The sequence below is a fragment of the Argentina silus genome (assembly GCF_951799395.1).
Source record: "Argentina silus genome assembly, chromosome: 3".
Classification (NCBI taxonomy): Eukaryota; Metazoa; Chordata; class Actinopteri; order Argentiniformes; family Argentinidae; genus Argentina; species Argentina silus.
In genome coordinates, this window is record NC_139657.1 from 23,502,153 (window position 1) to 23,516,100 (window position 13,948).

General features: G+C 41.1%; 1 protein-coding gene across 1 annotated transcript in view; it reads left to right on the forward strand.

The window, feature by feature from the left end:
* The window catches only part of map1ab (microtubule-associated protein 1Ab), a gene marked incomplete at its 3' end in the record, with an annotated part of 39,643 nt that overhangs the window by 14,177 nt on the left and 11,518 nt on the right, over positions 1 to 13,948 (forward strand). Inside the window, exons 3-4 of the mRNA XM_083666532.1 lie at positions 13,394 to 13,476; positions 13,709 to 13,846. Coding sequence (XP_083522658.1) covers positions 13,394 to 13,476; positions 13,709 to 13,846 — 221 coding nt within the window. The remainder of the gene's footprint in view (positions 1 to 13,393; positions 13,477 to 13,708; positions 13,847 to 13,948) is intronic.

The window sequence follows — 13,948 nt, forward strand, 5'->3', positions numbered from 1 at the left end:
TGGGGGGTCTGAAAGTGAGAGAGATAGGTCAGAGAGAGACAACATCCTTCTCTTCATCCCATTGATCTCTTCGACCGTTCACATTTTACATTCCAAATAGACAAGGCTACACGCAACTGATAATGAATTGAAATTAGACATAACATAAACATAATAAACATAATAACAACACCTTTCCTTTTCAAACCTGCTCTTTGGGTGTAAGTACAAGACACTGAATAGGTCCAAACAGTGCTTGTGGCCCTGCAGGAGTAGGCTATAAGGTTGTTTGAGAGCAGAATTGGATGTTGAGATATATTGCTGTGATATGTACACTCACTGAACACTTTATTAGGAACACCTGTACACCTTCTCATGGTGGAGGTGGTGTAATGGTGTGGGGAATGTTTTCTTGGCACACTTTGGGCCCATTAATACCAATCAATCATCGCTTGAATGCCACAGCCTATTTGAGTATTGTTGCTGACATGTGCATCCCTTCATGGCCACAATTACCCATCTTCTAATGGCTACTTCCAGCATGATAATGCACCATGTCACAAAACAAAAGTCATTTCAAACTGGTTTCATGAACAATGAGTTCAGTGTTCTTCAGTGGTGTGGAATCACCATATTCTTGTGGAATCAATGTCATGAAGAATTGAGGCTGTTTTGAGAGCAAAGGGAGGCCCTACCCTTTATTAGTATAGTGTTCTTTCTGGCTATGTAACTGATAACCAGCTGTACTGACGGGTGAGGGATGTGGCTGGCATTGAAAGTGAGAGGCTTTACACATGCCACTCTTGAAAGAGGTGTGACGATCTGAGCAATGAGAACAGCAGTGAGGGGGACAGGGAGGAGAAGGGAGAGAGGGATAGGTGTGTGTGTGTGTGTGTGTGTGTGTCTGTGTCTGTGTGTGTGTGCGTGCGTGTGTGTGTGTGTGTGACAGAGAGGGGATGGGACCTTAAGCTCCTTATTTGCTATTGAAAGAATGTAACTAGTTAGTGTTGTCTCAGAGACAGCAGAAGAACTTTAACAGAGGTAGAACATAGCTGTAATGGGTATTAAGGGAGGGATATAGACCGTCTTGTCTGAGGGAGAATGGGTGCAGCAGCAGCAGCAGCCACCTTGCACCAAACAGCTGCCAAAGATATAGGTCTCAAATAGAGCCATTCAAAGACCTGTTTTCAGCAGAAATATCTTACAAACGCAACCACTCCCATTGCTTCTGCAAAAACACATTCATTCAGTAATGAAATTACCCTGCAAATCTGTGTTGTTGTTATCCTTTCTGTTTTATTACCCAAATGCCAATTCAATAATTTAGGCTGTAGGCCTGTCCTTCCTTAGGATACATTATCCAAAATATCTGCCAAAATTGTAAGCAGTTTTATAATCATTGTTTAAGACACTGTTGTGCATTCTCTCTCTTTCTGAAAATTTTCCATCGTCTGACCAGCCACAATGTTTAGATTTTGAGTTTAGGGTTGAGTTTGGCAGCGAAGGGGTTACCGCTGGTGCAACGTGTGTGTCGCTTAGCGCCCCTCTCTGGCCCAAAGTCGCAGCTGTAGCATATTACGCTGCTGGTGGCTGCAGACGATGTTGCCGCATCCCGTCCAGCTTTGCCACAAGGCTGCGTTCGTATCCAAATCTGCCAATCTTCTATCCAAATCCCTCCCTCCCTCCCTCCCTCCCTCTCTCCGCCCGACGCACACACGACCGACGCTACTCTTCGGTTTCTAGACACCAGACTCTCTGGCAAAGTGGCTCAGCATCGGTAACGGTATGTAAACTATCTGTCTAGACATTATTATGCGTATTGATAATGGCATAATCGTTGTACAGAGCAGTTGTACAGGTTGCCTATTGTAGGCTGTTCTATTGAATTTAGTTTATTACATATGTTACAGTTAGAAGATCTTACTTCTCAGACAGACCCATGACGTTCTCAATGGCTGTGCCCTTAAATGACCGCATTTCAAAGTGTTTCATCAGAAACTTGAACAATAGCAGCTTTAGACCGTGCTTACCGAGATTTATTTTCTTTTACTCTCACTAATGCCTTTGTATGTAGCCTATTTATGTTTTATTAAAAAACAATTGTAATTTTTTTTTCAAGAAAATAAATCACGGCATGACCAAAGACTGAATTAACTAATTAAACAATCAGACAATAATTTAAACCTGCCTTGACATATGGGAGAGGAGGTACTTGACGTTCAGGGGAACGTTGCTCTATCCAAAGTAACATGATTAATTGAAGGTGATGGCGAGGAACGTTTGGACGATCGTAGCTGTTTAATATTGGACCTTAGGTTATACATCAGGTACATTTACCAAATGTACGTTTGTCATCAGTATATTGCCACAGCCTATTGAAGAGATGGTGGGACAAAAGTGGCGCAGTTTTGTTGGGGTTTTTTCCACAGGGCGGTTCAAGATTCGTTCCGCTCGATTGCATGATGTAGCCTATGTTAATTTTAACTGCTATCGCAATATTGGGGCGTGCTGAGATCGACCTTGTTCTAAGGGGTGACCTCGCCTGTCTCTCAGTTCGCATGAGGACAATTTAGAATTTGCACGGACGCACGCGCACCTATTTAGCCTCCAGCCCACCTAGTGGGAAAGCGTCCTGAGATTATACCTGTCTTGATGCGCGTGCTCATTTGCCAGGTATGTTTGTATTTGGCAAAGATAAAACGATCATAATAAATGATTGATTGCTCATTAATGCGTTTAATTTGTCATCGTGAGGTAGGCTTTTTTGAAGTCAGTACGGACTGAATGACGGTAGGTTATAGCCTCAGTCGAGTTTTGTTCAATGATTTGCCTCGAGCATGTTCCTAATATGTGTGGGCTGAAGAAAATATGTTAGACTAGGTCTGTAGAGAAATGTTGCCAAGAGGTTATGTTGTTTGATCTGCAATTCAGTGTTCAATGTCTTATTCACGAGATTATGTTTTTAGGAATGTACTGTATAGTTTAGGCTATTCTATATATCAATGCTATAAATCAATAGTGATGTATACCGTGTGCATCGGGACTATCCCAGGCCGCTCCAGTGACTCAGCGGAGTGTGTGTGTGTGTGTGTGTGTGTGTGTGTGTGTGTGTGTGTCAATGTGCGTGCGAGGGAAGGACTATTAGTGCAGTAAATTAATCAGTTAGTTACCATTAGAAACAAAACATTATTCGATAATATTGTATTTTGTAATTGTATTTTGTAATTGTATGTTGGTGTCACATCAAGTGAAAATACACCTGCTTGAACAATAAGTTAAATGTGTTAAATGTGTGTAGGGAAGGGTCAATGCTGTGGGGCATTAGTTAAACGCTCCCTCAGAGCTACAGTACATCAGTGTGGTTTGTGCGGATTGTTGAGAACTGAGGGAGCGAGGCTACATGAGGCTAAGGCTGGGAGGGTGGCCTGTTGGTGAACAGTTAGCCTGAGTCACTCTCTGCCATTGCCTCCCACTGTTTAACCCATACATCCTTAGATAGAGCCCAACCAGGATGAATACCACGGTCCCTGACCCTATGTTGGAGACTTCATTTAAAAGATAATATCCATGACCATAACAAGTGGGCATATTATTCCGTGTCCAAAGATGGTTAATTTGAAATATCCAGAACAGTGTGTCCTGTCGTCAAGCCATTTTGGCAGACAGGCCCTATCAGGTGATCTTGCTTCATCCTCTTGTTTAATTCCATATCTGACTGACATTTGTGATTACAATGGTTATTATACATGTATTATTTGATTTAACGACTTACTGCTTAGTCTCAAATCAGTGGCAATTAGCTACTCAACTGTGTGCTTACTCTCTAATCTGTCAGGATTCGGGATTGGGTTTGAGACAAAGAACCACTTTCACACATGGATTAGGACTGTTGGGTCACGACCTGGCCAACAGGTGCACATCTGGGGAAACCAGATTCTATAATTCTATAAGTCCAATTCTATAAGCAGAGACTTCATACAGGTCATTTAATTTATTGTTGCTAAATGAGTGCATGTTTCTATGAAACAATACACACATGTACATTCAGGCACTTGCGTATGCGTACACACACACACACACACACACACACACACACACACACACACACACACAAAGGCTCAACCATTGACCCTAATTGACTGTACGGAGATCTGTCAATACCTTATGTAAAGCTGTGATTCAGTCTGATTTACCACTGCAATGAGTTTCCTCATTAGACCAACTAATTAGTAAGGAGTTAGTCAACTATTATACTGTATCACTGATTAACTACTCTACTCTACATCATTATGGAGGAATTAGACTGTTTTCTTATCACTGAATTATTATGTAAATACAGTGGGAATAGCTCAGACTTTGTTGTATCAATTAGGGTCATTGAATGGTGTTAAGGGCCTTGCTGCTGAAATAGAGGGCCATAGAATGAATATGCCCTAATTTTTGTAACCAAACCACCTGATTCGGCTAATCCCTTCGGTCTGTTCAATGCTCACAATGTTACTGGAGAAAGGCAGGAGAACCTCTTATTCAACCTCTCTTAAATGGGTTGCCCTTGCTTCGTAAGCAATGTACAGTCAAATAAGTGACAGGTAAAATGCCCAGTCTGCTCAGTTGTCATGGAGTAAAGGAGACAAAAGAAGGGAGGATATTTGAAGAGAATTGGCACATGGCCCAGGACTTGGGCTCAGTAATAACACGATAGAGAGAGAGAGAAAGCTTGGAGAATGCAGTAGTGAGCAGTCTTTGCAGTGGGTTACATCTCCCTGCCTGTTGTGCTGCTGCACAGAGAGTGCCAGGTTCTGGGAGGAGGGATTGTGTGGGAGGCTCCGGCGGATGATATCACTCTTGCCCGATGCGGTGAGCAAACTGGCTTTTTTGAAGTGCAGTAGGTAGGCACAGAGAGGGAGGTGGTGAGTTTGGGTTTTTAGCATAGCCTCTTTTCTTTCCATTATCTCTATTCTCATGTATCATCTCCCCTCACTCATTCTCTCTCTCTGTCTCTCTCTAACTCTTTCTTTCAATGCTTTGGATTAAGGAGAGATAGTGAGAGAGCGAGAGAGAGAGAGAGAGAGAGAGAGAGAAAGATAGACAACAATAACAGCACAGACAGACATTATTGCTGAAAGCAGGTATATTGGGCTGAGGCAGTGCTTCATTCCCTTCCGTTCCTCTTTCGGCAGTGCTGTGCAGAGCAGCAGTAAACATTGATCATCTCTCAGAGCCGAGGCCATTCCCAGTGGTCCTCATGGTCTTCTTGCTCCATCTCCTCTCCTGGATCTGCTGATTGGGGGCACAAGGGGGAAGTCCATAGTGCCAAAATCAGCTCACACATATGTTTTACATGTGGATTAACACTCAACGTTAATTTGAGAAGCATACTGTATGGGGTTGTTGTTTCAATAAGATGGTATTGCCAAGCAACTAGCCCTAACCTCAATCTGCCTGCTGGCAGTTCTGAAATCCACCTAAAGCTTGGCATAAATCCCAAGGCCTGCTTGCTTTCAGCAAGGAGTTGGTGCGGAATGCTTCCAGGCAAGCAGATTTATACTGAATGGCATTTTATTTTTTCTCTTCAAAGCAGGGCTATCTCTAGCGACTTCTTGAATTCTGAAGGTCTCAGTGTCCTAAAATAAGATTGTTTAGATGGTAAAGTGACATTTCTCACTTTCTGTCTACCTTTGTCTTGGGTTTCTCACCTTGAGCGATTGTATCGCTTGTCATTGGGTGAAGGTCATTGTGACAGTTATTTTTCATAATTTTTGTCCCCTGGTTGTATCTGTTTGACCTATGTTTGTCATGTTGATGAATGAGATGTCACTGCGCATCGACTTATTTCTGATTCATTTAATAATCATTACCTGACTCCAGACACCTCTGGGACCGAAGAATGGAGCATTGAAGAGATGCCCTCCTTAGAATGTGTGTGTGTGTGTACATGTTTACATGTTTATGTGTCTATCTTTTAAAACAGCTACTGTACAGGTGTTTCACCCTGCAGATATTTTTCCAATATCTTTCGGCTCTATGAGCTGTTGATTAGTTGTGGTTGCAGAAAATTGTGGGAGCAGTAGGAGTTATTACCAACTTCTCATTGTTTAGCCTACATCCTGCACTCTCATCTGATTAACCTTCCTGATTCTTCCTGATTCTTGTGAGAGAACTCGCACAAAGATCTGTGAAAATGTTTTTTCTGTTGGGACATTTTTGCTCAGTCTCCCCTCTCAGCTTCTTATGTAATAGTCAAGCTCCTTAATGGCCTACGTTGTACTAGAATGGAGGGGATTTATTAAGGGGGTAATTTGCTCTGTTTGAGATATAACATTACACACAGTAAAAGAGATGGTTTGGTCAATAGACAACATTTTAGTGAGCTGTTTGGCAGTGTGTGTCAGCTGAACTTTGACCCCCTCAGCCCCTCTTTAGGCCCCCAGGGGACGAGTGGTGATGTCATTGTTGGCACAGCGTGGGCCTCCCAGGCTTCTAGGAGACGATGACACAGCGCCAATACCCTACTGTTGCCCTATTCTAGCTGTCTGCGTCTGACTGCATAGTTATGAGTCTCTCTGTCTCCCCATCTCTGCCCTCCCTCCCTCTCTTGTTCTAATTTTCTATTATTTTATCATCACTGCCCTGTCCTCTGTTCTTTGTCTCTTCATCTCTCTATTCACTTTCTCCTTTCATACATATCTCTTTGAAGGTGAATCAGAATAACAAAAAGAGTCACCCTTTCTTGTGGTGGTCTGCCTCGACTCAGTGTCTGTCTGGACTCCCAGGTGGAAGTCTCCAGATTCCGTGGCCCAGCTGCGATTAACATTGAGGCTTTAGCTGGCTTAATAGAATCATTCAGCGCTGCCAGATCACAGGACTAGGATTACGGCAAGGAACTAGGACATTGGCTTCCTGTTTCGGTGCAAGGTGATCCAGGAGGGATGGTGTGGGCCTATTCAGGAAGGTGTAATGTTATATAATGTTTGGATAGATTCATGATGGGAGAACAACTATGTTTCTTTGTTATTGAAAATGATCTTTGCCTTCACTATACAGTACAAACCTGATTTATTGGACTAAACAATATGTCACACTTTATGGAGTGAGCATGATGGCACTCCATTGAATGTTGCACTACACTGAAAAGAGAATGTATAGAGACCAGAATAGGTCTGCAAAGCAGGTACAGTACAGCTACTGTATCCACCTTAAGCGTGTAATTTTAATTTAAATGTAAGACTTGGTAATGTGTGGAGATTGTGTAATGACATTCTCATGGAGACTATTGCCTGTTCCCTCCAACTCCTTTAATTTTCCAGATGGCTTCACGCCTCTTTATCAATAAGCTTAGATAATGGTATCCTGCCCTCAGATGGGAATGAACTCACATTAGCTAAATGAGATTAGCAGCGCTAACCCTGTTTTGATGTCTGCTTCACACAATCTTTGTTTACTCTGATGTGTTTGAGAATGTGCCGAGCCTTGGGTTCAAATTGGCTACCAAGTCTTTTGTCTTTAGTGCCAGACTGCAAATCCCACCTTGTCTCAATGAGTTATGGCTGACTCAAGTAAACAGGAAATTTCATCATCGTATCATCATGGTACAGTGCCTTCGGAAAGTATTCAGACCCCTTCGCTTTTTCCACATTTTGTTGTGCTATAGACTCAATTTAAAATGGATTAAATTAAAAGACTTTGCTATATATCCAGACACAATACTCCAGAATGACAAAGCAAAAACACATTTGTTTTCACTTTGTCATTCTCGGGTATTGTGTGTGGATTGATGGCAAAGTCTTTTAATTTAATCAATTTTAAATTGAGTCTATAACACAACAAAATGTGGAAAAAGTGAAGGGGTCTGAATACTTTCCGAAGTAACTGTATGTAGCCCTGAAAGGTATATCTAATCCTCGTACCATACCAACCTATGATGGCCATTTGTTTCTTAAAAGAGAGGTTTAAGCAGTCTTGAAAATGTCTGCACTAGTTCTCTATCAGTTTCCAGATGTATGGTTTGAGGGGGGAGCTGTCCAGGGTACTGAAGTTGTCCTCAGCCAACACATACATGACTGTATCATATTGTATCCTACACTCTGACAACTCTATGACAGATTACGTAGCTTTATCAGCATAAGAGACACGTCCAATGTTAGCAACCAGGCTCACTCAAGCTTAGCCTCTAAACATTGACTGTATATTGATTGCACATCATCTTAGTTATGGCACAACTCAAGCTGGCACAGCAAGACAGAGTTTGGTGCTGCCTTCAAAGACCCAGAGAGCTAGTTAATTTTAGATAGAAAGTTATCTTTAAATTCCTTGAACCTCCTTTAACTCCCTGTGCTAAATGTGGAGCAGGCTATCTGGAGCAGTGCAGTGGTTGGGCCGTGGTCGATCAGTGTTCTGTTTTAGCTGCTTTTTAAACAGAACGCTCTCATTTTGTGAGTTCAGACACAGTTATTTATAGCAAGCAGGTCAGCCGAGGTACTGGAGGACTAAAGAGTGACAGTGTTCTGTCTGAAAAAACGACCTTCTGGTCTCTGGGTCCTGTCGTCCTAGAGAGCCAAGTGAGTGTAGAGCAAAGTGTGTGATCTAGCTGTCATAGCAATAGCCCCATCATATGGTTCTCTCTATGAATGTCTCATTCACCTGTGCCCACTTGTGCGCGCACATATCCTATAAGTGACTGGCCTGACCCACATTTATTCCATCTTCAAGAGGTCTGTTGATGATTGTTTCAATAAATGCCTAAAATATTGGTACAACTGTCTTACCTTATCAGAACCCAAAATACAAGGTTGTGTCACCTCATAGTTTGTAAACGTATGGCTTGAAAATATGTTTATAACTATGATTTCAATACCAGGCCTATTGTGGCCTGAATGTGTTTAGGAGGCTTTCTTGAGCCATGAGACATTTTCAGCAATTGGAGGGTGTTGAATAAGGAAATTCAACCACTAGAATCATTTGTTCAGTCTTAGCATACTTTTAAGCTGTGGGTTTTGTACATGCGTTTGGTGGGGGGTCAGTGTCCGTGATGGGATCCCTCAGTTCCCTCTTTCTGGAAGGCCAGTAAAGTAAAGCTAGAGGGATGAATAGAGGAGGGGAACTGCGCTGAACATCCTGCTCTTCAGAAAGACTGTCTAAACAAAACTGCAAAGCTGAGAAACAGTCTGACGTACAGACAGAGGCCTGCGGAGAAGGCTCCAGCTTTAGAATGATACAGTAATAGTGTATGGTGGAGGTTGATAACCGTGGCTCATATTACTGACTGCTAGCCTGGTAGCACCAGGTCTGTTTGCTCTACATTAGAGTTAGTTAGCTTGGTTGCTGTAGCCAACTTATTACTGTCACTGACAGTGACGGTAATAAGTTGGCTACAGCAACCAAGCTAACTAACTGCTTGTCACACTGTGGTATAGATTTGGGTCAGTCACTTTTTCCACATTTTGTTGTGTCATAGACTCAATTTAGAATGGATTAAATTAAAAGAATTTGCCATCAATCTACACACAATAGACCAGAGTGACAAAGCGAAAACAGGTTTTTTGAAATTTCTGTAAATGTATTAAAATTTAAATACAGAAATACCTCATGTACATAAGTATTCAGACACTTTGCTATGACACTCTTAAAATGATCTAAAATGCAAAAATGCCATCAACAAAAGACTCAATAAGTTGAATTGAGTCCATCTTAATGCAAAGGTAATAGTTCATGTACTTTTGGAATTAATATATTTTTATTTTATAGAATCTCTCAGTAATCTCTCAGAAATGCTCAGTACAGCTGTCTTGCCTTACCATAACCCCAAATTCCCCACTATAGGGTCACCATCTCAAGTGTCAAGGGTGGCAGCAGGGGTGGGATAGTTCAATGGTAGCTTATGATGTTATTAGCCTATCTAGTTCACATGTATTTGAATGGAGAGAGGTGTCAACCCTCAATGGTAAATGTCTATCAGATGTTGGAACCAGTCCTATTGGACTCCTATGGGATCCTATAGGATTCCAATAATTAAAAAAATCAAATAAAAAATCCTGATTTTGGAACCTATGTGGAACCTATGAACCTATTTAAATCCTGCTCGATTTTGGAACCTATCCTATAAGATTCCATCCTATAGATCTAATCCTATAGGATTTAAATCATGTTAGATTTTGGAACCTATCCTATATGATCTAATCCTATAGGATTTAAATCATGTTAGATTTTGGAACCTATCCTATAAGATCCCATCCTATATGATCTAATCCTATAGGATTTAAATCATGTTAGGTTTTGGAAACTATCCTATAGGATCCCATCCTATATGATCTAATCCTATAGGATTTAAATCATGTTAGATTTTGGAAACTATCCTATAGGATTCTATCCCTGGTCAAGTTTTCTTTGCATTCTATTGAGCTGGGTAATCACTTTTTGTATTTTTCAATTCATGTTATCTCGAGCATTACATCCCTGTAACCCAATGTGGGTATGTTTGATTGATTAAATGATACAGTTTTACCTGCAAACCAGAGAGTGCTCTCCCATCCCTTTTGCATTGTACTGTAGATGATAAGTGAAAGCAAACATGGATAATATTAATTAAGTTTCTCTTGTCTCACTTTCACATAGTGTTACTGTTTTACTCATCTGTTTATCTTCAGTTTATATTAATATAGACTCTTCTGGACTGAGTCTGACTTTATAATTGCCTTTGCACCTCTTGTTCAGATACCTCTCTCTTATGCTACCGTCATGGTCATTTGCTGCAAAGTCATTTCAGGGAGGATAGGATTAGAGTCACCCTATTATAAGTCTGAGTATGGATTTGCAGACAAGTCTCTAGCTGATTTACATCCGGGAATGTGGGGGTTGAATTGAGCTTCTTTGTTAACAAGCAGGTGGTGTTTGGTGTTGATTACTGCAAATTCTAGTTTAACCCATTAAATACCAACCCTGATTTGCTGCATTAGTTCAATCGTCAAAATAATATTTAGAATTGATAAGACACAGGGCCACCCATCATCATTTAGGGATAGAGCTCTATTTTAACAGCATAAAATATGCCTGCGTTTGGACCTGCGTCCGTTTTGTGCTGGCTAAAAATACAGCTCCTAGTGTTGGAAAGGGAAATGTAGCATTTAGAGTTGGTAAGGGTATTATACTATTTAGTTGGTAAGGGAAGGATGCCCATTTGGTGAGGGCTTCTTATATTCTTAAAAGTAGCAGAAAGTTACACTGCTGTGTTGTTGTATTCTCACTCTGGTATCATGGTGTGCTTTAGACTGACATAGATTCCTTGTTGTTCGGGTATCACAATGTACCAGTTTGCAATGTCAGTGTGGGGTCATTCTGGAGACAGGGAGTAGCAGCTGATGCAGTCTCCTCTACTCTGTTTCACCTGAGAAAGCACATCAGTAGGGCAAAAGGGACACACTGTCTCTCTGGGAGTAGATCCTACTTATTCTCTAATGGTGGTGCCTTTTATTCTCTTCTTCTGTTATGCCTGTGGTTGTGTATTCCCTAATGTCCTCTTTGTTTGATGTCCCCATATTCTGTACTTTTCTACAGTCTTTGGAAAAACAAATGGTAATATATCAGCCCTTACAGCCTAGTCACCAGGAAGTGAGACTTCCCTATAGTCTGTAGGCAGATTTGCTGAAGTGGGCGGACTCTCATCAACTGCTCTTCCAGCAAGCTCTGGTGAACAGGGTTGTCTCTTGATAGTATGCTGCTTTATGGTATGCAGCAAAATTTAGCAAGGCATTGAACAGTTTGTGGCTGCCACTCACTGATACTGTGAGAAGCAGTGGTCAGTTGGGCCTAGGCCGATATTCCTTTCTTCTCTCTTACAGTAATACTGCAATGCGTCTCACCAAAAAACAAAGAGGCCAGATCAGTGTATTGTGAGAGTTGGTCCATTTCCATGGCAACGGCAATTGAGTGAGCTGCATCCTGGCCTGAATGATTGTGCTGGGCCGATTCTATGTAGGGTATAACTTGACTGGCTTGACATTAATTCACAATGTACTTCTATTTTTCTCATATCCTTGTGCTATTTGGTTTTCTACCATCAGTTCTCATGGGTTTTTGTAATTATCCTGTTAATCCTGATATCCTGATAATAGGAGGATATATTATTCAACTCTGGGCTCATGACACATCATCAGTGCTATAATGATATAGCCATTATGCTAATTTAAGAGTAATACAGCACACTTTATACTTGGCAACTGAAGCTTGTTATTATCACCACTACCGTTCAGGAGAGACATTGCTCTATATCAGCTGATTATTCTGTGAGTCAGCTGACTGACTTCAGCCAATCATAGAGGGTTTGAGCTGTCAGTCCATAGTACTGCACTTTTTTGTTAATGGATCAAAAGCTGTCTGTTCATATTAGTCTCGAAGCAAGTTGTCATGTTCACCACCTAGATCTTTTATCCTTGGTTTACTCCTTTACCATGACTGTCCTTTTTCTGAGTCCCTAATCCATAAATCACTACCCTGCAGGTGACCGGGAGCAACTGAAGCTGACACTTATTAGAGCTACTCCACAGCAAACAGATGTTGACAGTTCAGATACAAAAATGGTGCAGCACTGCAAACTCAGGGGATGCATAGGAGATCCCAATGGATGGCAGAGTCACCAAGATCCCTCTATTATTAGCCAGCTCTATTGTTAGCATCTGCATTGGTGTTGAAACAAAAGGGAATTAAAAGCTTATATCGTCACACCTCTGGGTGGGCAGAAATGCTGACACATAATTCCATTGAATCTGCATAGTCGTATTCAGCATTATGTTTGCTAGGTAGTCAAACATAATTTATTCTATTTGCTCTTCATCTCTTTACATTATTTCATATCTAATTGTACATCTGGACATGATTGTTTTCTGTGTCTATTGACTAGTTACCTGAAAATCATACTCTATAACCATACTGCCCTGTGATCAAAGCTTGCTAATAACATTTTGAAATCTGTGAAGTTCTAGCAGGGGTATTACCCCCTTTCTTGAAAATACTAATTGCTGTTAAGAACTTTTTCCTGTTCTGAGAAGCTCTGCTTAAACCTCATAATACACATTTCAAACTGCAGCCAACAGACATTGGTGACCTATTTCCTATTCCAACTTTGTTCTTGCCTTGACGCACTGTGGGCTGTCTCTATATAGTGTCTGCCCCACATACTGCAGAGTACAGTACACAATACTAAATCTCCCTGACTCAAAGAGGTTCACAGATAAACTTTGGATGCTCTCCAGCAGGATGTCTTTGGGGCAGACTGCTCAGAGTCTGCCAACATTCTCAGTCCCTTTTTAAGTTGTTGACCTAGTGTTCGTTATGTCTAGAAAGAGAACAACCACATGAGAGTTGTTAAAAGATGTGAAAGATCTTGTCTCCTGTCCTCATGTTGTTAAACTCTCTCTTGCAGGACAAAGGACTTTACAACACAGAAGTGATGTCCTAAAGACTGTGGTCTTAGTCAACCCTTCAGGGGATACAGTTGCTTCAGAGGTGTGTGGATTCAGATCAGTTATCAATTATGAATCGACAGTTTATATTTTTTCCTTAATAATTGTGAATGTCTTTCATTTAGATGTTGTTTTTTGAGAAAAAAAAACCCTACCTATTATTTTCACTTATAGTGCCAAAATAACACAAGACCTACAAAAATAGATTTCTCTATTACCAATACAATACAAGTAAATCTTATCTTATTATCGTATGTTCTGTATCTCCGCTCCAGATCCAGTCTCTTATCACAGACTCGGCCGGACACAAGCTTCTGGTCCTGAGTGGGCAGAACTCAGACCACGGTGACTTGCTTCTCCAAAGTGGAGTTTTCACCTATCAGAGTTTCTCACAAGTATTTGCTGATCCTGAGGTAAGCAATGGGTGTCCTAGCATTTAGAAGTTCCTGTAAGGTGGAATTGTGGATGATAATCAAAATAGAAATTCTTCATTGAGTCTTTATACATCAGCATTG